Source organism: Balaenoptera acutorostrata, chromosome 17 (genome assembly GCF_949987535.1).
Source record: "Balaenoptera acutorostrata chromosome 17, mBalAcu1.1, whole genome shotgun sequence".
In the NCBI taxonomy this organism is placed as follows: Eukaryota; Metazoa; Chordata; class Mammalia; order Artiodactyla; family Balaenopteridae; genus Balaenoptera; species Balaenoptera acutorostrata.
In genome coordinates, this window is record NC_080080.1 from 67108057 (window position 1) to 67135341 (window position 27285).

At 36.2% G+C, this 27285-nt stretch overlaps 1 protein-coding gene across 1 annotated transcript; it reads right to left on the reverse strand.

Moving 5' to 3' along the window:
• Positions 1-1108: 1108 nt before the first annotated feature.
• XKR9 (XK related 9) lies at positions 1109-27177 on the reverse strand. The gene is made up of 5 exons (XM_007185042.2): positions 27060-27177; positions 24553-24633; positions 19005-19543; positions 7711-7931; positions 1109-1737 (listed from the first exon to the last, which is right to left on the reverse strand). Exons 3-5 carry the CDS (start codon positions 19274-19276, stop codon positions 1109-1111), a joined length of 1122 nt encoding a protein of 373 aa, XP_007185104.1. The 5' UTR covers positions 19277-19543; positions 24553-24633; positions 27060-27177.
• Between the last annotated feature and the right edge of the window lie 108 nt (positions 27178-27285).

Here is a 27285-nt window from a genome sequence, read left to right on the forward strand (position 1 = left end):
GAAATTGTCATCTTTGTGCACTGTTAGCGGGATTGTAAAATGGTACAGACATTATACTAAAACTGTATGGAGATTCCTCAAAAGATTAAAAATAGGAAAACCATATGATCCACCAATCCCACTTCTGGGTATATATCCCAAAGAGTTGAATGCAGGTTGTTGGAGAAACATTTGCAAATCCATGTTCATTATAGCATTATTCACAAAAGCCAAGAGGTGGAAGCAACCCAATGATGGATAAATAAAGAAAATGTGGCATACATATATACAATGGAATATTATCCATCCTTTAAAAAGAAGGAAATCCTGTCACATGCTACAACATAGATGACCTGTGAGGACATTATGCTAAGTGAAATAAGCCAGTCACAAAAAGACAAATACTGTATGATTCCACTTATATGCAGTATCTACAGTAGCCAACTTTATAGAAATAGAAAATAGAGTTGTGGCTGCCAGAGGCTGGAGAAAGAAAGGAATGGGGAATTGTTCAATGGGAACAGAGTCTCAGTTTTGCAAGATAAAAATGTTAATAGAGCAGCACAACAAAGTGAATATAGTTAACACTACCGAACTGTATACTTATAAATGGTTAAGATGGGTTAAGACGGTCAATTTTCTGTTTTTTCTTGCTCTTCCCTCCTTTCCCTTTTCCTCTACTCAATCTGTCCCCAACTCAAAATATGTTCACTGAATCAATAAAATAGAGGAAAGAAGAATGAGTATCCTGCTCTTCTCTTCCTTTTATTTCCCTACTACGAGTACATCAGTTTTAGCTCAGAAACAATGAGGGAAAAGTTGGAGGGAAGTTCAATTCCAGCCTTCTAATTATGGGAATGAGACCATATCTTTCAGTTCAGGCTCAAGATGGCAACTCTACCAGGCAATAGGCAAATATATCTAAGTACCCAAGATCTTCAAAACCAAGTGAGAAATTAACTTAGATAATAAAAACATTATTATACTCTCTAACATTCATAATTAATGTACTAGAACTGCCCTCAAATTAAAGAAGGCAAAAATAAGACACAACACACATATACACAAACTTTTTCTTTACTAACCAATGAAACAAAAAATAAGAAAACATATCTCTTAAGTGAATAGCCTATTCCATTAGGAAATACTTCATTCTACAGTCTCTTTGAACTGGTTTTCCATCAACTTCATCCAGTTTTGTTTCTTCACTTCTGTTTGGGTGCAAAGTCCCATAATAAACAATAAGAAAAATAATTCCAAGGAGAAGAGTAAGAGCTATAGTGATGCTGACAGGTATAAAATAGTCTGAATTAAAAATAGAGAGTGGGTAAAACCAGAACACAATCAATATCCCCAATGTGGCCAATACCCTTACAATATAATAACAAGACATTGGACATTTGGTATTCTGTCCCTTAATATTAAAAAATGTAAAGACAAGAATGAATCCAACAACAATCCTGTATATGAATTCCATACTTCTGGAAGCACAAAACTCAGTCTGTTCTTTAAATGCCCACAATACACCTAAAAACCAAAGAAATAACAACAGGAGTAAAGCAATCTTAACATTTAAGAATAAAAGAAGCACAACACTCAACATCCAAGATAATAATGTAAACAACTTGTAAAAGAGATATACGAGTTTAGGACAGGGTCCATTAAGAAGGTTTTTATCAGGTAAGGATTTTCTTAAAGCTACTTGATAATCAACAGTCGACCAAGAAATAGCACAGCAAGAGACCATGATGGCTGCATCTACAAAAGAAAAAATGTTTTAAAGATATAGTTATAGGAATAATAATAGCAATATTAAATTACTATATGCCATACATGCTTCATCTGTATATACACACCCATAAACACGTCAGGTACTTTATATACTCATCTCATTTAATCCTTTGAAATAGATATTAATATTCCTGTATTACATATGAGGGAATTAATGCTTAGAGAATATATATACATTTCTTGACCCAAGTCACACAGCCAGCAAGTTTCAGAGAGATGAGATTTGAACTGAAATCTGCCTGATTCCAAAGTTGGTGTGCTTAACCACTACATTAGACTGCTTTATAAGACTGTGAATAAATTCACTGGACAAATTTTATTGAGCAACTGGGACAATGGAAACTGCATACTCTGCAAGTTCTCTAAGAGACTACAGTGATAGTCCTAGCTTTTCCAGTCTTTTTGGCTTTGACCTTGGACATATACCTAATTCACTAAGAAATGACATCATGAGAGAGAAGGGGGCAGGAAGAAAGGGAGAGAGGTTAAACAGAAAATTTAACGTAAGTATGAGGTATCAACAGCTCAATTTCCCATATCTTTAAGATGATGGACCAGATGAACAAACACGATCTAAAACTTACAAATTTCTGTAGGCTTGGCATCTTTATCCCATTTTTTCCCCAACAAATAAGAGAAAAGTAAGTTCATTACTACTTTAGAAAGGCATGTCATTAGCCCCACTCTCAAAGCTGGAGACTGAGATTAGCTCAAGATGGTAGAGTAGAAGCACGTGAACTCAAAGCTGGGGACTTAGAAACTGACAGCAAAGATATTAGAGAATTAGAAGGAAATATTTAGAGTAAAATACAGAATGCTCATCATTCCCATTTAGCCTCACTGGAGGGCTATATACTAGGATAGGAAGGCAGACTTAAGATAGATCCTCCATTGAAGACGATTATAAATGTCTTTGTCCACTCTCCTGGTTTTAGCATATACCACTCTGAACTGCACAATTAGTTGCGCTTCTTTTCTTTCTTCTTTAATTTAAAAATATTTGAATTAAAACATCACTTTCCCCTAAATTTCCCTGTGATATCTTTTTTATAATTGGTTTTAATTTCTACCAAACCAGTACATATACATCGTTTTTAAAAGTTGATAAGTGCTAAAGAACTTATAAGAAAATAGCAGTAGATTGCTCTACCCCTTCTCACCTCTTAGCCATGACTCTCAGAAAAAATTACTATCAACTCTTCTAGCTTTACTTCTGACATGTATTGCCATATTTCTAAATAAAACACATACTGTGCTATTTCTTAATTTATCTACTTTAGACACTGATTATTAATTTCCTACGTGGGAAGGGGAAATTTTTGCACATGCACACATATATACACACCCTCCTTCCATTTTCCTCTCCCTCCTTCTACCCAAAAGAGTAACATCACAATTTTTGGTAAAATCAATATTCAGTGTTTACCTTATTATGACTACATAAGTACAGCCTCTTTGACTGCTCAGCCAAATACTGCATTCTGAACATATTTCCTTTCTTTTAAAACTTTTCATTGTTACTTAACTTTGCTTAGTTTTTCATGACTCTTATCAGTTTTTCTCAGCAAATTCTTCAAATTAATTAATTAAACTCCCCTATTACATCTATTAGGGTTTTTTTGTTTGTTTTTTAAGAATATGATCCTTCTGCTCAAAGGTGGTTGCTGTCAAGGTTTGCTTCCTGTCTTCCCAGAACTTCCCTTCACCTCTCTTCAGTGCTGACTTCCTGTTTCCTGTTGCAATATTTCCTTCTTGCTTCTTTCTCATGGTTTGATCAAGCATTCTCCAGACATTCCTGAGAAAAGTTGTACCTAAGCTAAACTTTTCAGACCATGTATGTCTCAAAATGTCTTTATCCTACCCTCATGTTTGATACACAGTTTCAACAGAAATAGAATTCAAAGTTTAAAAATGTTTTCCATTGAAACTTTGAAGTCATTGATCTATTAAATTCTAATCTCAAGTGTCAAGAATTTCTAAGCCATTCAATTTCCCTATCCTTAAATGATCTTTATTTTCTGTCAAATCTTCTAGAATCTTATCTTCATCTTTGCGTCTCTGAAATGTTGTAATGATGGGCTTGGTATGGGCCATTTTTATCAACCTTTCAATTTAGTAATCCACATCCTTCAGAGATATGCTGTTTTTATTCTTTGATGGCTTCCCTAGAAATCACAACATGCATACTAAACATATCAAAGTTTAAAGTTAATCAGTATTTTTACCTCACAGGTAGACTTATCATGAAGGTAGTGAAGCTTAAATTTCAGGGACCCACACTTGCCCAGACTCCTTCCAAGCCTGGCAAAGCCCTGGCAATGTGTTCACTTTGTCATATCTATTTTATAAAATTTGGAAAAATAAGATATTTTCATTGCAGTTGCTAAAGTTCCCTGTCTCCTACTTTTCCTCTCTCATATTTTCCCTAGGTGTATTGAAGCAAGCTGTGGTCATTTTGGGGATCTGGCTAAAGGGAAATTGAGTTGAGAATAGTTTAGGTTTAGGGGGATAGGCTTACAAGATTTGCTTGAATAATTATGATTAGTAAGTAACAGATCTAGGATTCTCAAGCAGTTTGCCTGATCTTAACACTTCACTATCTTGCTGTCAACAGGCCTTTGATTCCTTAATATTAAGGCATGATGGTCTATCCTCATCCAGTTGGCACTATTAGTTTGACATTATTTCCCATTTCCCACTTACCTACCTGTTTCCAATATATTTTTTCTGCTCATTTTGCTCATCTAATCTGTACATTACACTCTATCCAAACGGAATTCCTTGTCTTTGCCAAACCACGCCTTTGCTTATGCATTTCTCCCGGTATGAAATGACCTTGCCCAATCACATCTATACAGATTCTTATTAATTTCTTCTGATCTGACATTATTGACACCAGTAAAGAAAACAAAAGACTCCCACTATTCACTAAAGGAGACATTGACAAAAAACAAGTGTTGTCAATTCAAAGAGTATTTAAAATTAGTTACTTCATCAAAAAAAAATCTTGATATACTCCGATCTTATACCACATTTTTGAAGACATTGGTAGAGTTTTCCCCAAATGTGACAACAATCAAAAAATATACTTATAATATTATCAATACTTTGTGAAGTTGAAACTTCTCCAAATTAAAAATAAACAAAAAACTAATTTCTATTAACTATGCTAGAAAAAAAGAATGAATTTTTCTTTTCTATGGAAATTAAATCATAATATCGTATCAAATCAAAAGCCAATCAGAGTGCACAGCCAAAAAAATTAGATAGAAGAGTATTAAAATAATAAAAATATATTACTTTTCTTTCTCTTGTGAAATTTATGGTATTGGTCAGCTTTCTTATCCCTGTAATTTACTGTTCTTTATTTTATTTTTAAAAATGCTTACTTTCATATCTTTTATGAATTAAATTGTATTCTTCCAAAATTCATATGTTAAAGCCCTAATCCCCAATGTGACTATACTTTGAGATAGGGCCTTTAGGGAGATAGTTAAGGTTAAGCAAGTTCGTAAGGTTAAGCAAGTTCGTAAGGTTAAGCATTTAACCCAAATCTAATAGGACCGGTATCCTTGTAAGAATAGAAAGAGATACCAGAGATCTCTCTTTCTCTCCATACACAGAGGAAAGACATGTGAGGACACAGCAAGAAGGTGGCCATCTGCAACCCAAAGAGAGTCCTCACCAGAAACCAACCCTACTGGCACCTTGATTTTGGATTTCCAGTCTCCAGAACTGTAAGAAAATAGATTTCTGTTGGTTAAGCTGCCCAGTCTATAGCATTCTGTTACGGCAGCCCAAGCAGACTAACATAATTCTATTTTCCTAATATTACATTCTTCTTTTCAAAAATTGGGTCTCTCTAATTGTTTTTGTTTTACACCTCAAAAACCGCAGATCCACTTCTGCTTTACCTTTCTCCTGAACTATACAAGGAATTTAAAACAGTTTAACTCCATCCATCTTCCACCTGACTTGCATGTTACTGCTTGTCTTCATTCTATCTTTTTCTTAGCCACATAGTATTATTTTTGTTTATGCAGTCAAGTTTCACTTAGAGGTAGGTAACTTCACTTTTACCCTGAGGAGGGTGACTTTTGGAGTGCCAGTTTTACGGATTAGGATTTTCTACCAGATGTCCCTCCCTTGTGAGGACCCTGAGTTTTGTCTCCAGTCCTCCATACCCTAGGAAGCCATCAAAACTGAATCTGCTTGTTTATAAGGTTCAGTAAAAACCCTCAGTGTATAAATGCCTTCACAGTCCTACTCAACCCTGCTGCATTCCCACTTTCATGCATATTTTGGCCTCTTGTATCAGATTGTTTTAAGCTTTTATGAAGACTTTTGAAAATACTTAACCAATTGTTTTAGATAATTTCAGGGGGAGAGTTGATTCAAATAATCTAGCCTTTTAGTGGTGGTGGAACTGATTTGAATAACCCAAGTTTTCTATCTGCTTTCCATCTTCTAAATATTTGTTGACATTTCTAATCTTCTGTTCTACTCTGCATTCTCTTCGTCCTTATGTGTTTATACTGTTTTTACTTGTTACTCTCCTCTTTAGCATGATTTCAGAAGGAACAAAGATAAAAGAATTTGTTCAGTCTTCTGAAGTAGTTCTATACATAAACTGATTTTTTTTACATTTTGAATTATTCTTCCTGATTATCAAAACAATACATGGTTACTGTAGAAAATTTGGAAATTCAGAAAAGTATAAGGAAGATGAAATAGATAAAATCACTCACAATCCCACCACACAGAAGCAGCCACAGTTAACGTCAGCAGATCTACCATAATACAGGTTGTAAGCTCTATATGCTGAACTTTAGCTTCAGGGACTAATAAGTCCCAACCCACAAATTCTTTGCATCACAAGGAAAAAGAGGTCTCATACACAGTAGGTTCATTTCAGTGGTGCACTAACATTCAAAGTAAAGGTAAAAATATTAGAAGGGACTACAATCTAGAGGTTTATGGGAAACTGGGAACAAGAAGACTGGGGAAATGAAGTGTTCTCACAGGTGAGTCTAGCGTAGAGGGAACTCCAAGGGAGAGGACAATCTGCTACTCTGAGGTGAATCCAAGTCTGCATGGAATCCTAGTCACTAATGAAAACTGGGACTATTTTTAGCAAATAAATAGTTTTTTTAACATCTCAAATTAAACACCTATTAAAAGATTTTCTTAATGGAAATACCAAATTGTCCTTTAGAAATGTACATTTAACCCTAATGAGGAAATCTGCTATAAAAGAGCAACATTTCGGCCAATTTGCAAAACTTTCATTAGTTTTGTAGCACTTGCACTTTCACCCAATGATTGTGATTCTGGGAATTTACCCTATGGCTAAACTTCACACATGCAAAAGAATGCATGCATAAGACTATTCACTGCAGCTTTTTTGCAAAAGTAAAATATTAGAAACAACCTAAATTAACATAAAGAGGGAGCCTGTTAAATAATTCACGATACATCCATAATTTGTAATACTATGCAGATAAGAAAAATAAATGAGGGTGCTCTTTCTGTACTGATATGTTTAGATCTCCAAGATATGTTAAGTGCAAAAAACAAAGATGGTTTTTATGTTACCATTTCTATAAAAAAATAAAAAGAGAGAGAGAGAGAGAGAGGGAAAGAGAAAGATAGGCTTTTAAATTTTTTTTTCTGAAAGAATCATCAAAAAGCTGACAATAATAGTTTGTTTTCTGGGCAGACAAAGGAAGGGAGAGGAAGAAGGGGGAGGGAGACAGTATACCTTTATATACCTTTATATACCTCAAAGTACCTTTGAACCATGTACTTCTTTTCAAAAAAAATAAATAATTCTAAAAAGAAAAACAATAAAAAATAATTCTAAAACCTGCCAAAGAGTTACACAGTTGACATAAAGTATCAGTGGCATCCATCTAACACAGGGTATTAAGAAAGACCTACACTGAGTGAAATTTTCTTGACCATGTTCTAGAAGGATGTAGAGCTGAAGAGCAAGTTGTGGGCAGCCTTCCAGGTAGGTCTCAAATAGCCTGAGCATGCTCAAATCTGTCACCCTATCTATGACTTCTTTATGAGGATCGATTTGTTCTTCCACGAAGTTATCCGTTTTGCTGGTGTACTTGAAAGCCACATGATAACCCTTTTTCAAGGCAAACCAATACCTGTAAAGTAAACATGAATATTTATCTTCAGTAATAGATTCTTTATAACATGTGTGTTAATTTACATAACAATTTTGAAAAAAAAAGCAACATGTGTTTAAGAATAGAATTTTCCCACAAACTTTCTCTACTACAAATTTCTCTCAACTTTGTAAATATTTCATGGTAGCTTTACTGAGGTTCAAGACTCCACAATTTTTATTGCATGTCTGATGTGCCAGTGTGTGCTAGCACTGGTAAGCATGCATGATCTTCTTGCATCTTCACAGTAGGTATTATTCCCCAATCGCAGATAGGAAAAGTTAGGCTGAGAACAGTAGAGTGATTTGCTGAAAGTTACGCAGAGAGTAAGGGGCAGACCTAGAGTCCAAACCCATATCTTATCATTCCTAGTCTTAACCACTATTTTCTGAAAGACAAACTGCAATTTCCACTTCATGCAACTTATCTTCACTAAAAGACAAATACATGCCCTTATGATAATGTCAAGGTTGAAGATGAGATTGAATCTTCTTTCAATTTAATCTAGCAAATAATTACTGTTGACCCTTGAACACGTGGAGTTAGGGATGCCAACCCTCTGTGCAGTCAAAAAATCCACACATAATTGATAGCTGGCCCTTTGTATCCTCAGTTCCACATCCGTGGGTTCAACCAACCTCAGATCGTGTAGTACTGTAGTCTTTACTACTGAAAAAAATCTGCGTATAAGTGGACCCACACAGCTCAAACCCATGTTGTTCAAGGTCAACTGTACTCCATAGTCTACAAGGTGCTAGGCTCTGTGACCATTACCACCCTGGAAAACATAAAATTTCTAAGACTCCTAAAACATCCTTGCTCAGGCTCTTCTTTACAAAGAATTTTTAAATGAACATGACTTATCATCATCCAAGTAAAATTAATAACAAAAATAACTGAAACACTTATTTCAAAAATATCTGAGGCTAGCAATAAGACAACCAGGATTCTAGCCCAAAGCTTATCAAAACTCTTTATCTACACCTCAGTTTCCCCATATATAAAATTAGGGCAGTGATATATATCCTGTTTCAACTTGCTCCTTCTGTCAATGTTTCCCATTTCAGTAAATGGCACTAACATGCACCATGTTGCTCAGACCAAAAATGTGGGAATAATTTCCAACTTCTTTTTCTCATACCCTATAAAAATTCCTCAGCAGGTTCTGTTGGTTCTTAGTTCTAACTTCAAATATATCCAGATCTAAACACATCTTATCACTTCCACTGCCTCCATCCTAGTTTAAGCAGCCAACATCTCTGGCCTGGATTACTTCGATAGCCTCATAATTGGTCTCTCTGATTCTACTCCTGTTCCCTATACATCCTATTCTCTACACAGCATCTAGATTGAACCTGTTAACCATAATTTAGATGTTATCCCTCCACTCGAAATGTTCCAATGATTTCCATCATACTTAGATAAAACACAAAGTATTTACCCCATCTTACAAGGCCCTCCATAATCTGCCTTTCCCTTTCATTTCTCCCACACTTTCAGTGTACCTTTCTTACTGCTTTTCCCAAGTTAAAGGCCTTTGTCTTTGCTACTCCCTCTTCCTGGAACTCTCCTAAACCCCAGAGATTTTACAAGTTTACTCCTTAACTTCATTCAGGTCTCTATTCAAATACCAGTTCCTCACAGAGGTCTTTCCAGATCACACCATCCATCGCATTCTATCCCTTTATCCTACATCATTTTTCTTTATCATCACTTGACACATTATTTTTGCTTATCTGTACCTTCTCACAAGAATGAAATCTGCATGAAAGCAGGGACTTTGTTTTGTTCATTGCTATATCCTGAGAAACTAAAGTAGTACCTGGCACTTAGCCACTCTCAGAAAATATTTACTGAATGAATGAATAAATGAGAGCTCATGACAATCTTTCCATAAAGATAAAGAGACAGTAGATATGAAAGGACTTTGAAAAGTTGAAAGTAAAACACAAATATAAGATATTCTCGGGCTTCCCTGGTGGCGCAGTGGTTGAGAATCTGCCTGCTAATGCAGGGGACATGGGTTCGAGCCCTGGTCTGGGAAGATCCCACATGCCGCGGAGCGGCTGGGCCCGTGAGCCACAATTGCTGAGCCTGCGCGTCTGGAGCCTGTGCCCCGCGACGGGAGGGGCCGCGGTGGGGAGAGGCCCGCGCACCGCGATGAAGAGCGGTCCCCGCACCGCGATGAGGAGTGGCCCCCGCTTGCCGCAACTGGAGAAAGCCCTCGCACGAACCGAAGACCCAACACAGCCAAAAATAAATAAATAAATAAATAAATAAATAAATAAATAAATAAAATCAAGTAAAACTTTAAAAAAAAAAAAAAAAGATATTCTCATTTTAAACAAGATGTACACATATATGGATATGCAAAGATTCTTCACCTAGCAAATAAAAGTATATTTTTACCATCACAGTTTTAGAATAACATGGTCCATTATATTCAATGTGGACTAGATGCCAGGGTAGAATGTCTACAAAAATGATGAAGACATGACCTCCACCTTCAATGACCTTACAACCTAATAGGAAGGTCAAGCCTATAAACTGCTAGCTGCAATACAAGGCAGAAGAAATAACCACTCAACAGAAATGTAAATATTATGTTGTAAAAGTATAGGAAAAAAAATGATTAACACTGTCTAGGATTTATAGGTGAGATTTATAAGTAATTTATGTTTGAGTCTTTTCTGGGTATCTGGCAAAACAGGGAGTTCCCATATGTATATTATGTAAGACTAATATGTAATACAGTATGTTCTTAAAGGTATCTATCCTTTTAAAGCAAGAGGATAGATACTGCTAATTGAAAAACTTGAAAAATTCACAAATATTAACAAGTACATACCTAGAACAAAATCAGTACAGACAGCATAGAGTGGGAAAGCCAGCAGAGTACAGTGATTAAGTGTACAGACTCTAAAAAAGCCATGATGCTTGGGTTCAAATCCTTGCTCCATCACTTCCTAGTGATGCCTCAGTTTCCTCAACTGAAAAAGGGGGTAATCATCATATCTACCTCATTGGGTTGATATGAGGATTAAAGGAGTTAATACATGTAAAATGTTTAGACCAATAACTGGCACATGTTAAGTGGTATATCAGTGCCTGTTAAACAAACAACAACAGCAACAAAAAAAAAGATGGAGCTGTTTACAGATGTGCACATTAATATTTCCAGTGACTTTAGAGAGGAATATTTTCCAATTTTGTAGCAATTAATAGCAAACCTATACAAAGTTCTGCTTATCTGAGGATAATTTCATGAGAAGGGGAGTATGAATATAATTTTTTAATCAATAGGATATTGTTTCAGTTTTATGGGAGAAATGGTGAAGAGGCCAAAGAAAAAGAAACAGAAGGAGCTTTCTTAGCATATTTTATCACAATGTATTCTTTTATTTGAGATAAAGAGGCAACAGCTTCCAGTAATGATGGATTCCCTTGTATCAAGCTCACCTTCCTACTGATGACAATGATAAATTACAGACAAAATATTAAAGAAAACAAGGCACTAAAGAGCAACCGAAAGTAGGAAGAAGGATGAGGGCACTTAACCCTTGAAAGAAGGGAACCACACTGCATGAGATGCATTCATCTGGCTTTTCCTCTACCAGCATCCCACAGTCCAAATGGCAAAAAGCAGATACAGCTCAAGCAGAAAGTCAAATTATTACTGGCTCCAAGAGTGAGAGGACTGAGGTTGAATCTGCCAGAGTGGTTAGAAATTAAGAGGGATCCTAGAAAAGAGGGAGCCACAGAGTAAAAAAGCTCCCAAATCTGCATATACCCTCCTTAAATCCTTGGCCAACCCCTTACTATGTATATCTAGGGTGAGGCTTCAAGGAACTGAGGAAAAATGGCAAGAATGAGCAGAGATTTTGGCAGCTGTCTACCACAGGGAAGAGTTTGGAGTTTAAGTTCCACCAAACTGGAGAGACTTGGTAAATACTTCAAGCATCCCACTGAAACGCCAAAAGGGTCATGCTTTAGGAGTAAAGACCATACTTCAGGTCTGTAAGACTTCCCCTAGGACTAAGGACAAAAGCAAAATAGACCTTCCCTAGCAAAGCCTAAACCAAGCCTCTGTATCACGTCAAGGTAATTTGCCAATAATTTAACTATCTGCTTTCTCTTCAATGGAAGATAACAGAAACCACAGTCTCTACAAGGTATCAGTCACAATGTCCACTACACAATAAAAAATTATATGACATGCAAATTAAGAGGAAAATGTAACTTATGCTAAAGAGCATAATCAGTTAATAGAAACATATCAGTTAACAGGAACATACCCACAGATGACCCAGATATTGAAATTAGCAAACAAAACACAGAGAGAAAAAATTAGGGAAAAAAATTAACAGAACCTCAATAACAAAGGTGCAATTGAAGTCCCAAAAGAAACAGAGAGAGAGAATGGGGCAGAAAAAAAAAAAACAAACTTGACAACATACTGGCAAAAAATATTTTCCAAATTTGATCAAAAACAACAACATAAAGCTCAACGAACCCAAACAGAAAAAATAAAAACCAAACAATAGGTAGGCCCAGAAGACAACTATATCAATAATTACAGTAATATATGAAATGTAAATGGATTAAATGTTTCAATAAAAGATTGTCAAACTGGATAAAAAAATCAAGATTCAACTCTATATGATTTGGAAGAGACTCTCTTTAAACATAAAGACACGGATAGTTTGAGGGACTTCCCTGGTGGCGCAGTAGTTAAGAACCCGCCTGCCAATGCAAGGGACACGGGTTCAAGGCCTGGTAGGGGAAGATCTCACATGCCGCGGAGCAACTAAGCCCACGTGCCACAACTACTGAGCCTACACTTTAGAGCCCGCGAGCCGCAACTACTGAGCCCACGTGCCACAACTACTGAAGCCCACGCACCTAGAGCTGTGTTCCACAACAAAGACAAGCCACAACAATGAGGAGCCTGCGCACCGCAACAAAGAGTAGCCCCCACTCTCCGCAACTAGAGAAAGCCCACAGGCAGCAATGAAGACCCAACGCAGCCAAAAATAAATAATAAAATAAAATTAAAAAAAAAAAAGACACAGATAGTTTGAAAGGAAATCACAAAAAAATAGTTAGTATGGCTATATTAGTATCCCAGACAAAATAGATTTCAAATCAAGGAGTATTAACAGAGATAAAGAGAGTCATATCACAATGATATAAGAATCAATTTTTCAAGAAGATATCTGAATGTACCTAATAATAGAGTTTGAAGATACATGAAGCAAAAATTGTCAAAGTACAAGGAGAAAAAGATAAATCCACAATATTAGAGTGTTTTAACACTCATCTCTCAGTAATTGAAAGAAAAGGTAGGCCAAAAGAAAAAAATCAGTAAGAATATAGCAGATTTTAATAACATTATCAACATATTGCCCTAATTTATACATTTATAGAACACTACACTCAACAACAGCAATTTACAAATTCTTTTCAAATGCACATGGAATATTCACCAAGTGAGACTATACGTTGGGCCATAAAACAAGTCAATAAATGTAAGAAGACTATAATCACACAAATTATGTTGTCTGATCAAAACAATATTTAATGAGAAATCAACAACAATAAGATACCTAGGAAAATCCTCAAATATTTAGAAATTTAAGTAAAGGGGCCAGATCCTCAAGTTTCATAAATATTGCACCCTAGGAAATTTGAACATTACCAGATGACCTCTCTCTAAAGCATTTTAAATAGAAGAATAGGTAAGAAAAAATGTTCAACTATTTAATGCCCATTTAAGAAACTCCATAAAGAAGGGCCTAGGGACCTGCAGAAGGAAGGAGACTCATCTCCATTGTACTTTCTTTCACACGATTTGAACTTTTTTTACCAGTTATTTTAAAAGAGCAACAATAACCTCCATATTTTAAATAATAAAAATGCCTTTCATATACCCATCAAAGGAAAAGTCTCCTTCGGCAAGGAGAAAGGTTTTATCACAAATACTACATAAAATAGAAATACAGAAATGTCATCTAATTTATATTCTGGAAAATGAAATGTTCTACTCCACAGACCCCTGAGCAGTGAGAACATACTTAGTAGCAACAGGCACTTACACCTAATAAATAATTCATGTTGACATTCTTTTTCTTTCATCTACCAACACAAACTCAATTTATCTACTCTGTAGGGAAATGAATCTGTAGTTCAGTAAATCTCACGTTTTTCCATACTTAGTTTAGACAGACCCTTGGATAATTTGCCCATTTTTATGAACTTATGTTTTAAATTAATTATGTTTTAATTTTTGCTTATTTCTCACTATTCATCTCAGTATTCTGTCACTTCCTGCACTAAGAAAATACAAAGAAAAAGAAAAAGAAAGACAAAAAGAGGGAAGTGTCTGTTTATCAAGTATCTGTTTATCACTAAGAGCAAACCTAATTCAATTTTTCCTTTTCTTCTTTTTTTGTTTGAATAGGCAAAATATTCAAATAATTCAAAAAAATTTTTTTAAGTTATTCGCTGAAAAAACTCCATGCCACTCCTATGACCTAACTACCCAGTTTTCACCCTCCCCTATGACCATAAGAATTCACGGTTACTAATTTCATGTGTACCCTTCTAGAGTTTCTTTATGCATATATAAGCAAGTATAAGTATATATGCCTTTTCACCACTTTTTTTTTTTTTTTATAAATTTATTTTTATTTATTTTTGGCTGCATTGGGTCTTCGTTGCTGCGCGCGGGCTCTTCTCTAGCTGTGGGGAGCGGGGGTTGCTCAGCAGTTGTGGCGCAGGGGCTTAGCCGCTCCACTTAGCCGCTCCAATACTAAAAGACTAGCCCTTTTTCTATTAAAAATTGTAAATATTTTCTCCTGTTAAAGCTGTTTTCCTTTTTGCTTTGCTTTTGTTTGGGAGATTTTTGCTTTTGTTTATTGGCATGCATTTTTTATTATCAAATCTATAATTTTTATAGCTTAGGGATTTTAAGTTATGGTTAGAAAGGCTTTCCCCATTTCAAGGCTATAAAGGAATTTTCCCATGTTTTCTTATAGTATAAATATTTTTACATTAAATATTTGATTCACTTGAAATTTATCCTGGTGTCTGGTATTTTACCTAGATGTATAGACCATAACATGCGATCTTAAATTATCCCAACTCTAAAGTGAATCAAAACCGTTACTGTTCTTATGCTGCATATACTGGCTATTGCTTCCTCTTACTTCCATTCTGGTCAATTTCTACAATCTGTGGTCTGTCCATTTGAACGGCAAACAGGGGAAAAAACTATTTTCTTGTCCCTGTGGTTTGGGATTTAGTGTTGGGGGTTGGGGAGGGGGTTGCCTAGTGCTACTCCAGAAACAAAACTCTGCCAGTTTATCCTTTCCGATTTTCTTCTGGTTAGGAGGAGTTAGAGCCCATGTTCTGTCATATCAAAGACTGGGAAGCTGAAGACATAAACTACAACATTTTAAAACTCTCCCAATACTGTACCCATCTCTGTGTTTCTATCAATATACTTGTAAAGATTTCAACTTCATCACAGAACAGGCTAAACTCTTTTCAAGATCATGTGCCGTGTTAGAGCATGGGCTAACCCTGAACTTTGTGTGAAGGTCCAGTTATAGTTCACATATTTTTTTATCCAAATGGCTACCTACTTGTCCCCACATCCCTAACTACTAAGCAAAGAAATCAGTAAGAATGAAGAATCTCTGTATGTACAAGGGAACTCCCATAAGACTATCAGCTGACTCTTCCATAGAAATTTTTCAGGCCAGGAGTGGCACCATACAGTCAAAGTGATGAAAGAAACAACCTACAAGCAAGGATACTCAGGCTTCCCAGGTGGCGCAGTGGTTGAGAGTCTGCCTGCCGATGCAGGGGACACGGGTTCGAGCCCTGGTCCGGGAAGATCCCACATGCCACGGAGCAACTAGGCCCGTGAGCCACAACTACTGAGCCTGCGCGTCTGGAGCCTGTGCTCCGCAACAAGAGAGGCCGCGATAGTGAGAAGCCCGCGCGCCGCGATGAAGAGTGGCCCCCGCTCGCCGCAACTAGAGAAAGCCCTCGCACAGAAACGAAGAACCAACACAGCCAAAAATAAATAAATAAATAAATAAATAATTTTTTAAAAAAAGAATACTCTACCCAGCAAGGATATCATTCAGATTTGAAGGAGAAATATAAAGTTTTACAGACAAGCAAAAGCTAAAAGAGTTCAGAACCACTAAACCAGCTTTACAAGAAACGTTAAAGGAACTTCTCTAAGGAAAAGAGACCACAACTAGAAATATGAAAATTATGAAAGGAAAAATCTCATTGGTAAAGGCAAATATACAGTAAAGGTAGTAGATCAACCACTCATAAAGCCAGTAGGAAGGTTAAAAGATAAAAGTAGTAAAATCATCTATATTCACAATAAGTAGTTAAGGGATACACAAAACAGAAAGATGTAAAATATGATGTCAAAACAGTAAACATGGGTGGTAGGAAGCAAAAATGCATGGTTGTTAGAAAGTGTTTCAACTTAAACCAACATCACCTTAAAATAATCACATATCAGTATAATGATCAGATTGTTATACATGAACCTCATGGTAATAACTAACCAAATATCTATAATAGATACACAAAAGAAGAGAAAGAAACCCAAACATAACACTAAAGATAGTCATCAAATCACAAGGGAAGAGAGCAAAAGAAGAAGAAAGAAGCCAAAAAGAACTACAAAACAATTCCAAAACAGTCAACAAAATGGCAATAAGACATATCTAACAATAATTGCTTTAAATGTAAATGGACTGAATGCTCCAGTCAAAAGACGTAGACTGGCTGAAAGGACGCAAAAACAAGACCTGTATATATGCTGCCTACATGAGACTCACTTCAGATCTAAAGACATACAGACTGAAAGAGAGAGTATAGGAAAAGGTATTCCATGCAAATGTAAATCATAAGAAAGCTGGGGTAGCAATACTTATATCAGACAAGATAGACTTTAAAACAAAGACTGTAACAAGAGACAAAAAAGGACTTACATAATGATAAGGGGATCAGTCAAAGAAGAAGGTATAACAATATGGGTATACATATGTACCCAACATAGGAGCACCTAAATACATAAAGCAAATATTAACAAACATAAAGAGAGAAATTGACAGTAACACAACAATAGTAGGAGACTTTAACAACCCACTTACATCGGTGGAGAGACGTAAGATCCAGACAGAAAATCAGTAAGGAAACACTGGGCTTAAATGACATTAAACCTGATGGGCTCAACAGATTATATATAGAACATTCCATCCAAAAGTAGCAAGATATACATTCTTTTCAAGTGCACATGGAACATTCTCCAGGATAGATCACATGACAAGCCACAAAACAAGTCTCAATAAATTTAAGAATATTGAAATTATATCAAGCATCTGTTCTGACCACAATGGCATGAGACTAGAAATCAACTACGAGAAAAGAATGCAAAAAACAAAAACAATATGCTACTAAACAGTCAATGGGTCACTGACAAAATCAAAGAGGAACAAAAAATACCTGGAGACAAATGAACATGAAAACACAATGATACTAAATCTGTGGAACACAGCAAAAGCAGTTCTATGAGGGAAGTTTATAGTGATACAAGCTTATCTCAGGAAATAAGAAAAATCTCAAATAAACAATCTAACATGTAACAGTCATGTTAGATACAGCAAGAAGGTCTACCTTAAATTTGTTTGGAGTCCCAGAAGGAAAAGAGACAGAAATATGGTAAAGAAAATGTTAGAAAAGATAATGGCTGAGGATTGTGCAGAATTCATGGAAGATAATAATCTATAGTATCAAGAGAACCAGCAAATCCCAAGCAGGAGAAATAAAAGTAAATATATACCTGGATATATCATAAACTGTAGAAACCCAAAGATAACGAGAAAACTCATAAGAGCAGCCAGAGGGAAAAAAAGAAGACAAAATACTTTTAAAGAGCAACAGTAAGACTGACATCTAACTCTTCAATAGTGACAATGGAAACAAAAAGATGAGAGAATATAATATACAGAGAGAAAATAACTACTCATCTAGAATTCTATTGCCACTAAAATCTTTCTCAGGAAAGATGGCTATTAAAATAGCCCAACTTCAAAACCTAACTGTAGCAAAATAGTACATTATCCTCTTAATATTTGTCTTTATTTTTTTTTTTACACCAGTGTTTAAACTTTTATTTCACACCATGCAAGGTCAATTATAACACATTAAAAAGTGACAACAGCTATAAGCTGCAATTTTACATTTATACATTGGAAATGTCCATTTTCAAAAGCTGAACATAATTACCATGTTGTCATAACAGCTAGGCTTCAATTCAACTGTTTATACAGATAAAATTTACTATGAAAAACAATGATTTTATATCTGTCCTTAATTCTTCTCTTTACCTTTAATATATATATTGCTTTGAACAGAATTAAATTCCTTAAGATAATGAAGAAAAGGTCATGTGAAATTAGGTATATGGAGAATCACAGAATTCTCAGGACTTATTTAGATTCTATTTTCTTTAACCAGAAAACAGGCTTTAAACAACATGATTCTTAAGGTTGTTTTTAGTTCTGTGGATGATTCTGTACCAAGATAACCACACGGTTACTGCATTATTGCAGTAAAAATTTCACTTCATTAAATGAATGGTACAAGTAACTTAAAAAATTAAGTGCTCTATCAGAGTTGCAAGTGATAGGCTATATTTACATAATCAGTCTTAAAATATAAAATAGATGAGAAAAGATTCACAAGACATAGAAATGAGTCCTTTTCCTTCTCATAAAAAAAGCGATAACATATTAGAAAAAGTAACTTAATTAGGTAAATTAAAACATTCTATTAATGAACCTGGAAAATTCTGAAAGTTCAATGACTCACACAAGCACTGCTAGTGAGGAGCAAGTAACCCTTGTGCTACATGCAAATAGGGGACCTTCATACATTTGACTACCCAGATACAGAAAGGTAGCTTCCATCTGAAAAAAAGAATAATAGTGTTAATGATCAAAAGTATATGCTCACCTTGTAAAAACTCCTCCTTGCAAGCAATGAAGTAGAAGAAAACAATGCTGACTTTCTTGGCCTGATTCCTTTAAATCGTTCTTGAACCAAGAATAACTAAAACACTGGACCACAAGTGTTCCAAAGAGCATAAAGCTTACTGTTAAAATACCGAAAACATACTGTCCCTCATGGAAAAACCTGACAGACACCCAGATATCCACAATTAAATCAATTACATAGATTACAATGCCAAGAACCGACATCATAAAATTTAACTTAGTATATTTCATTATGAATCACTATATCTCTTGGTTATCTACCTCCTCTCATACAAAAAGAAAAAAAAAAAGGAACAAATATTAGTGCATCCTTTGGTGTAGCACTGAATTTTAATTTCTATTCCCTAAATCTATTTAAAAGAAAGAATAAATATTATGAAATTGGAACACTAAAACCAAAGTGACTAATTTTAACTTTTTCTAAACCTCTAATCCAGTTGTTACAAGGCTTTATTCAATCTTCTGTCTCACAGTGTTCTTCATTACAGCTGACAACACCTAAAATGAAACATCATAAAAGATTCTAAAAATCTTGAGTGTAATATTAAAAACCCTAGGCCATGACTTTATCAAAGCCCTACTTATTCTAAAAATAATATATTATCACTAAATATACTTTTTATAATATATAGCTTTGGGAAAGTAAAGTGTCAGAGATATACTTAATAGTTGATAACCTCCTCTCAGACTACTTACCTTTTAAAACACATAACCTGCTCACAAAGACATTTACCACAGGACCATTTATAATGGCAGAAAACTGGAAATCATCTAAATGTGTCAACAAAAGGAATTCATAAATAATGGTAGAATCATAAAATGGAATATTACAAAGCTACTAAAAATATATTTAACAAAGGTACAGTAGCTGTGAAAATTCTTAATATGCTTTTCTTAAAGCATTTTTTTAAATTAATTAATTAATTTATTTAGTTAGTTAGTTTTGGCTGCGTTGGGTCTTTGTTGCTGCGCGTGGGCTTTCTCTAGTTGCAGCGAGCGGGGGCTACTGTTCGTTGCAGTGCGTGGGCTTCTCATTACGGTGGCTTCTCTTGTTGCGGAACACGGGCGCTACGTGCGTGGGCTTCAGTAGTTGTGGCACGTGGGCTCAGTAGTTGTGGCTTGTGGGCTCTAGGGCACAGGCTCAGTAGTTGTGGCACACGGGCTTAGTTGCTCCATGGCATGTGGGATCTTCCCAGAGCAGGGCTCGAACCCGCGTCCCCTGCATTGGCAGGCGGATTCTTAACCACTGCGCCACCAGGGAAGTCCCAAAAATTCTTAATATGCTTTGATACAGCAATTCCATCTAAGAATCAAGCATAGGGAAATACTTACAAATGTGCACAAAGATATATGCTCTTTGCAGAACCTTTTTTAAAATAGCAAAAAATTGAAAACAACCCAAATGACAATTGAGAAGCCTAATTCAATAAATTATGGTACATCCATACTAAAGAATACACCATGCAACCTTTAAAAAGAATGAAGTAGCTTTATATAACCTGACTTCGGAAGATCTCAAGACACATTAAGTGAAAAAAGCAAGTACCAAAAGGATAAATATAGCATATTGCAATATATGCTTCCTAATTATACATGGAGAGGGGAAAGGAGTTGGGAGTAGGAAGCAAATGCAATTTTAATCCTTTAAATATTCTTTCATATTGTTTGAGTTTTTTACAACAGACATGTACTAATGTATTATATAATTTCTTAAAATAAAAACAATAGTAAATGATATTTATAAAGAATTTTGATGACTGGAGAAAGGATTTATTCTACCAATAATAGCTAACATTTACTTACCACTACGTGCCAGGCATTGAGCTAAATGTTGTACATAAAATGTCCTCATTTAACTCTTACATCAAACTTAGGAGGTAGATATTACTATTATGAACCCTATTTTATAAACATAAGCTGAAAGCAATCTGCAGATGAGATCTGTCTGACTCAACAGTGGTTTCTTTAACTGTCCTAATTTTTTTTTTTTTTTTTTTTTGGGCCATGCTGTGCAGCCAGGGATCGAATCCGTGCCCCCTGCAGTGGAATCGCAGAGTCCTAACCACTGGACCGCCAGGGAAGTCCCTAATTAATTGCCAACATTTCATATAAAAATCTAGACCTTTCCCTGCTACTGAAAAACTCAAAGATCTGCTACAGTAGACTGTCATTCCCTCATGAGCAGTGGGCACGCCCCTAACGGCACAGGCTCTCTCAAGTGCACCACAATAGCCAGCCACCCCACTTCAGTCATTTCAACAGCTGGGTCTCAATGCCAATTCACCTACCTAATAGCTCTGTGTCCTTAAATATGCTCCTTTACCTCCCTTTGTCTTATTTTCTTCCTCTGAAATATGGAGATAATAATGGTATATACGACAGAGGGTTACTGTGAAGGTTAAGAAAGAATATATATAATACATACAAACCTCTAGAAAAGTACCTAGCATAGTCAGGGCTTAGTAAATGTTAGTTATCATTATTATCTTGCCTGTCTGCCTGATATCTGTAAGCATCTGCATTTGCAATCTCTGACTTCATTTTAAAGAATGTTAAGTGAAAAAATACTATGTTATAATCTCAAAGCTTTGAAAATGCAAAGGAAATATGACTGGAGAAATACAAAACATGTTAACAGTGATTTTACCTGGGGAATTAATGGTATTATAGATGATTTTTTTCTTCTTCATTCTTTTCTATATTTATGGGCTGAATAGTTTCCCCCCAAAACTTGTATGTTGAAGTACTAACCCTCAATGTGACTGTATCTAGAGATAGGTCTTTACAGAGGTAATAAGGTTAAAAGAAGTCACAAGGATGGGTCCCTAATCCAATAGGACTGGTGTCCTTATAAGAAAGGACACAGCAAGAAAGGAGCCATCTGCAACCCAAAGAAAGAGGCCTCACCAGAAACCAAGCTTGTTGGCACCTCGATGTTGGACTTCCAGTCTCCAGAACTGTAAGAAAAATTAATTTCTGTCGTTTAAGCCACCCAGTCTGTTGTATTCTGTTAAGGCAGCCTGAGTAGACTAACACCCTATGTGTTCTATAAAGAACATTTATTACTTTAAAGACTAGGAGGAGAAAGTGTTACTTAAAAAAACACACAACCTAATACTTAACAGTGTTCTTGTCATTTTAGCACTTTTAAGTATTTTGTTTAAAAGTCTTCAGAATAATATTAAAAAATATTTCACTCTTCTTACAGAAAAAAACGAAAGCTCATTATCACTACTTTTCCTGTCAAGAATGTTGTGGCCAAACAGGATGGAAAAATAATTTTAAAATCTGAGCATTTCTAATCTAGCAGGCCACGAATTTCCCTGCAATAAGTTTCTAATCTTAAAATGAAAGACATCATGCCCAGTATAAGCATGGAGCTTAGGAGGATGAGATTTAATCACAAGGTTCTGTTTAATTGAATACTTAATTAAACCTACCATGTGCTATTTTAAGTTCTTGAGATAGATCATGTGACAAAAGAGACAAAAATCCCTGCCATTACGGAACTTACATCCTAGCAGAGAAAGATAGTCAATCAACGATAAAAATAATAAGCAAATTAGGTATCATATTAGAAGGTGATAAGCACTACAGAAAGAACAGAGCAATGCTAAGGGAAATCAGGAGTTGGAGTAGAGGCAGGTGCACCACAGGTTGCAATTTTAATTAGAATGGTCAGAGCAGGCCTCACTAAGAAGGTGGCATTTGAGTAATGAAATTAGCCATGTGGCTGTCATATGAAAAAGATTGCCAGGTGGAAGGAATAGTGAGTTCAGAAGTCTAATGTACTAGATTTTGAGCGTGTGGAACAAAATTCCACAGAATATTGGCAGATGCCATAACATGGTTATACTGGATGTGTTTAATGTGTACCCAAGTCCTGTTTTAACGTCATTTAACAAAACGTACTTTCCTAAGCTTTACTATCTAGGAAAAAAAATATTCCCATATATAGTGGAAGAATAGATAGTAAGAATAGTAGCTACCACTGCTGAGTATTTACTATGTGTGAAGTGTTTTACAAACTTTATTTAATTCTCATAAATTTCTATAAGAAGGGTATCATTGGTCCCATTTTACAGATCATGGAACTGAGGCTTAGAGATGTTGGTATTTAGGTGAGTTATCTCTAATGAGTAAACTGATTTTAATATACAGGCACACCTCGGAGATATTGAGGGTTTGATTCCAGACCACCACAATATAGCAAATATCGCAAGAAGTGAGTCACACACATTTTTTGGTTGCATATAAAAGTTATGTTTACACTATACTGTAGTCTATTAAGTGTGCAATTCTGTCTAAAAGCCTATGCATTAAGTGTGCACTGTGTCTAAAAACTGTATGTACCTTAATTAAAAAATACTTTATTGCTAAAAAGTGCTAACCATGATCTGAGTCTTCAGCGAGTCAAAATCTTTTTGCAAGAGTAAAAGATCACTGGGACTTCCCTGGTGGTCCAGTGGGTGAAACCCCATGCTCCCAATGCAGGGGTCTGGGTTCGATCCCTGGTCGGGGAACTGGATCCCACATGCCGCAACTAAGAGTTCGCATGCCACGACTAAAAGATTCCACGTGCCACAACTAAGACCCAGCGCAGCCAAATAAATAAATGGGGTTTTTTTTAAAAAAAGTAAAAGATCACTAATCACAGATCACTATAACAATATATAACAAATATAACAATTATGAAAAAGTTTGAAATATTGTGGGAATTACCAAAATGTGACAGCGACACAAAGGGAGCAAATGCTGTTGGAAAAATGGTGCTGGTCGACTTGCTCAATGCAGGGTTGCCAAAATCTCCAATTTGTAAAAACCACAATATCTGAGAAGCACAATAAAGCAAAGTGCAATAAAACGAGGTAGACCTCCATGTGTGCATTTCTTAATCACTCTCCCCACAAAGAGAGCTTCCTTTACCTGGCATGGATAAGGAAAACACTAGCCATTTTGAGACAAGATTTACAAGATGGGAAAAAATAATTTCTAAGAAACTTAGAAATTGCATTACTGGCAGAACATCAGACTCAATAAACTAATCTGATCTGGCAACTTCTAAATTCCTAATTTAGTGAAACAGAACATAACGCCAACTAGAAAGAAAACTACACAGCAAAGTACATAATAAACATAGCAGCTCTCATAAAAAAGGGCCTGCAGCTCCTTCAGTAACCACATAGTTGTATAACTTGTATGAAGGATAGTTATCTTTATCCCTACACCTGATCACTGTTCCAATACCACCTTAGCAGAAATAATGCCACCTACAAAATTTGACTTCACTTAGAGAATTCAGGACACTTACTGACGTAATAGGACAGTTTCAATACAATTTAATTCAGAGGTCAACCCAGCTGTGTGGCTACCTGGCTACCAGCCAAAATACATAACCTTTGCCCACTGTAGATGATCTCTTCGCAATAAAGAAGATACCTGAAAGAAATACAAACGAGCAAACTTTCATTTATCAATCAAACTTAACACGTAAAATACGGGCTTACTTGTTACATATAAGAAGTCTTCTTTAACTCAAAGTCCCTTCTGGAAAATCTTCATCCTGGGAATCTTTTATTTCTTCTTCACTGAAAATAAGCATAATTAAGGGGTGTGTAAACCTTGAACATCGAAACTAAAATGAAACTGAAATCACTTGTTAGTCATATGTGGGTTTTTCTAACCCAGTGAAAACAGAGTCTGTATCATTGTGACCACAGTACACTCCTTTTTAACCATCACATTGGGGGAAGGAATTACATGGCTCCTTTTACAGGTTGACTAGGTTACAAGCCTTTACTGTATTATCAATTAAGTTTTAAGAAGATACAATTTGCCTCACAGTATATCTAAGTGGACGATTCATGTTTGAAAGGGAGAGAGAGAGAGATTCTTGAATCTGAAATACTCTAATAAAGAATTTATCATTAACAGAGCCTACCTGTTTTTTCAAACTGTATATACCTTCTCAAACCCTATGCCCCAAGAACATATGATTGTTGGTTTCTATTTCGAAAATAAACACTACAGTTCTTCTATTTCCAAGCCTTTGCTCAAGGTTATTTACTATTTACTTCTACCTCCATCTTCCTGAAGTTCTATGTCTTAAGAATCAGCTCAAAACCCACCCCCTCTAAGTTTTCCCAGATCTTTCCAATCAATTTGATTCTCTCCTTCCTCCTTGCAATCCCATCACTTTAGCTATACTTCTCTAGGATTTACCCACATATGCTTTAAAATAAGATCATATACATCTCCTTCCTGGTTAATACACCTCTAGAAAGCTAACTATCTTATTCATTTTAACACACACCCACACATCTACAACAATACTTTACATGTTATAGGTAGAGGATAAATTATTGTAAATGTAACTGAACAGAATGTAAGAATCACTGGTCTTATTTCTTGGGGAGGAACTTAAACTTCAAGTCTCATTGCTAAACACATTCACAAAGACTCAATTTTCTCTCTGTAGCCTGTATCTTTCTTCTGAGCTCAACCCATTATATCTGTCTGTAGATTTCTTGACAGGGATATCCCACAATCACCTCAATTTAGACTAGTCTAAACCAAGTTCATTACCTACCCTCTGTTCCTCCTCTTCTGCTAGTGTCTAATGTCTCCTTCTATGACTCTGCTCGAGTCACTTAACTTTTAAATTATTTGTTGGGCCCATTTCTTCATCTACCCAGTGAAGAGCTTGACAATGAATTCAATAAAATCTTGATGGAAGGCACAAGGGAAATTTTAATTAAAAAAAAAAAAAAAGCTACGGGACAAGAGAATGGAGCTGCCCATGTAATTAGTTCCACCCTCTTCTCAAAGGTTTGCTGACTTTCCAGCAGAGATTTTTTAGAAAGGGAAAATAGCTTCTTGCCTGAAGAGCTATTAACTGATAGCAGACAAATATATAAATATTGCTGAGCTGAAAATACCTGATGTAGGGAATTCTGATGGTTTTTCCAAGCAATTTTTAAAGGACTTACTGCTTGCCTTCCCATTGCAAAGGGGATAATTTACGTGATTATTTCAATGAAGGTTTTTGAAACACATGAAGAATGGACCTTTGAGACACAGGCAAAGAAATCTGTCACACATAATCCAGGTGTGTTTTCAAGAAATTTGGAGTATTAAACTGATGATTTGTAAAATAAATACTGTATAAATAGCAAGAGTCCTTTCTTCAGGAATTCCTGACAAAAAAAAGGATGTTAAAAATGCATGTTGGGCTTCCCTGGTGGCGCAGTTGTTGAGAATCCGCCTGCCAATGCAGGGAACACGGGTTCGAGCCCTGGTCTGGGAGGATCCCACATGCCACGGAGCAACTAGGCCCGTGAGCCACAATTACTGAGCCTGCGCGTCTGGAGCCTGTGCTCCGCAACAAGAGAGGCCACGATAGTGAGAGGCCCGCGCACCGCGATGAAGAGTGGCCCCCGCTTGCCACAACTAGAGAAAGCCCTCGCACAGAAACGAAGACCCAACACAGCCATAAATAAATAAATAAATAAATAAATAAATATTTTTAAAAAAATGCATGTCCATGTTTATTGCTAATAAATAAAAATAAAATTAATCTTTGTATATTAAAAAAATACGCATGTCCAAATTGTAGAACCACAGGCATCTCATGTGTCAAGTTCTCACTTGTTTTGAAAAAGGGGTCTGGGGTGCCGGTTACATAATTGGCGTAACTAAATACAAGTGATCGTGGGATCCGTGCATTTCCTTTTAAGTACACTGTAACTCGATTTTTTTTTTTTTAATGGGGAGGGTTAGTTAACACTGGGGTAGTTAACGCTCAGCAGATTAGAAAAGGACTCCTTACAAAGATAAGTCCTTCACGTCCTGGACCCAAGCCCCCAACACGCAGGCCGCCCCGCTCCTCTGGGTAGGCGAGCGGCGCGAGGCGGGAGACGAGCTCCCTGAACCCACGGGCGCGGGGCCGGTGCGGGCGCACGGCAGGGAGACGGACACGACTTCAGACGCAGCGCTGGGCTCCCAGAACGCTCACCTGGGCAAGTCCCCGAGTCTCCGTCTTGCGTTCGTAAAACGGACATGAAAATAGTGCCTTCCTCTTCACGTTGGGAAGCTTAAATGAGAGAGTGGCACTCAGCACAGCAGTAAGCGCTAAATAAACCTTCGTTACTGCTGTTTATTGTAAAAGGACACACACACACACATACACACACAGGACACGGGACACACACACACACAGGACACACACACAGGACACAGGA

Coding starts and splice junctions, on each gene's coding strand:
- XKR9 (XM_007185042.2), bottom strand. CDS start 19,276: ATGAAATATACTAAGTTAAATTTTATGATGTCGGTTCTTGGCATTGTA. Junction 7,932..19,004: donor CAAGGAGGAGTTTTTACAAG/GTGAGCATATAC, acceptor TTTACTTTACAG/GTATTGGTTTGCCTTGAAAA. Junction 1,738..7,710: donor TCAAGAAAATTTCACTCAGT/GTAGGTCTTTCT, acceptor TTTCTTTTGTAG/ATGCAGCCATCATGGTCTCT.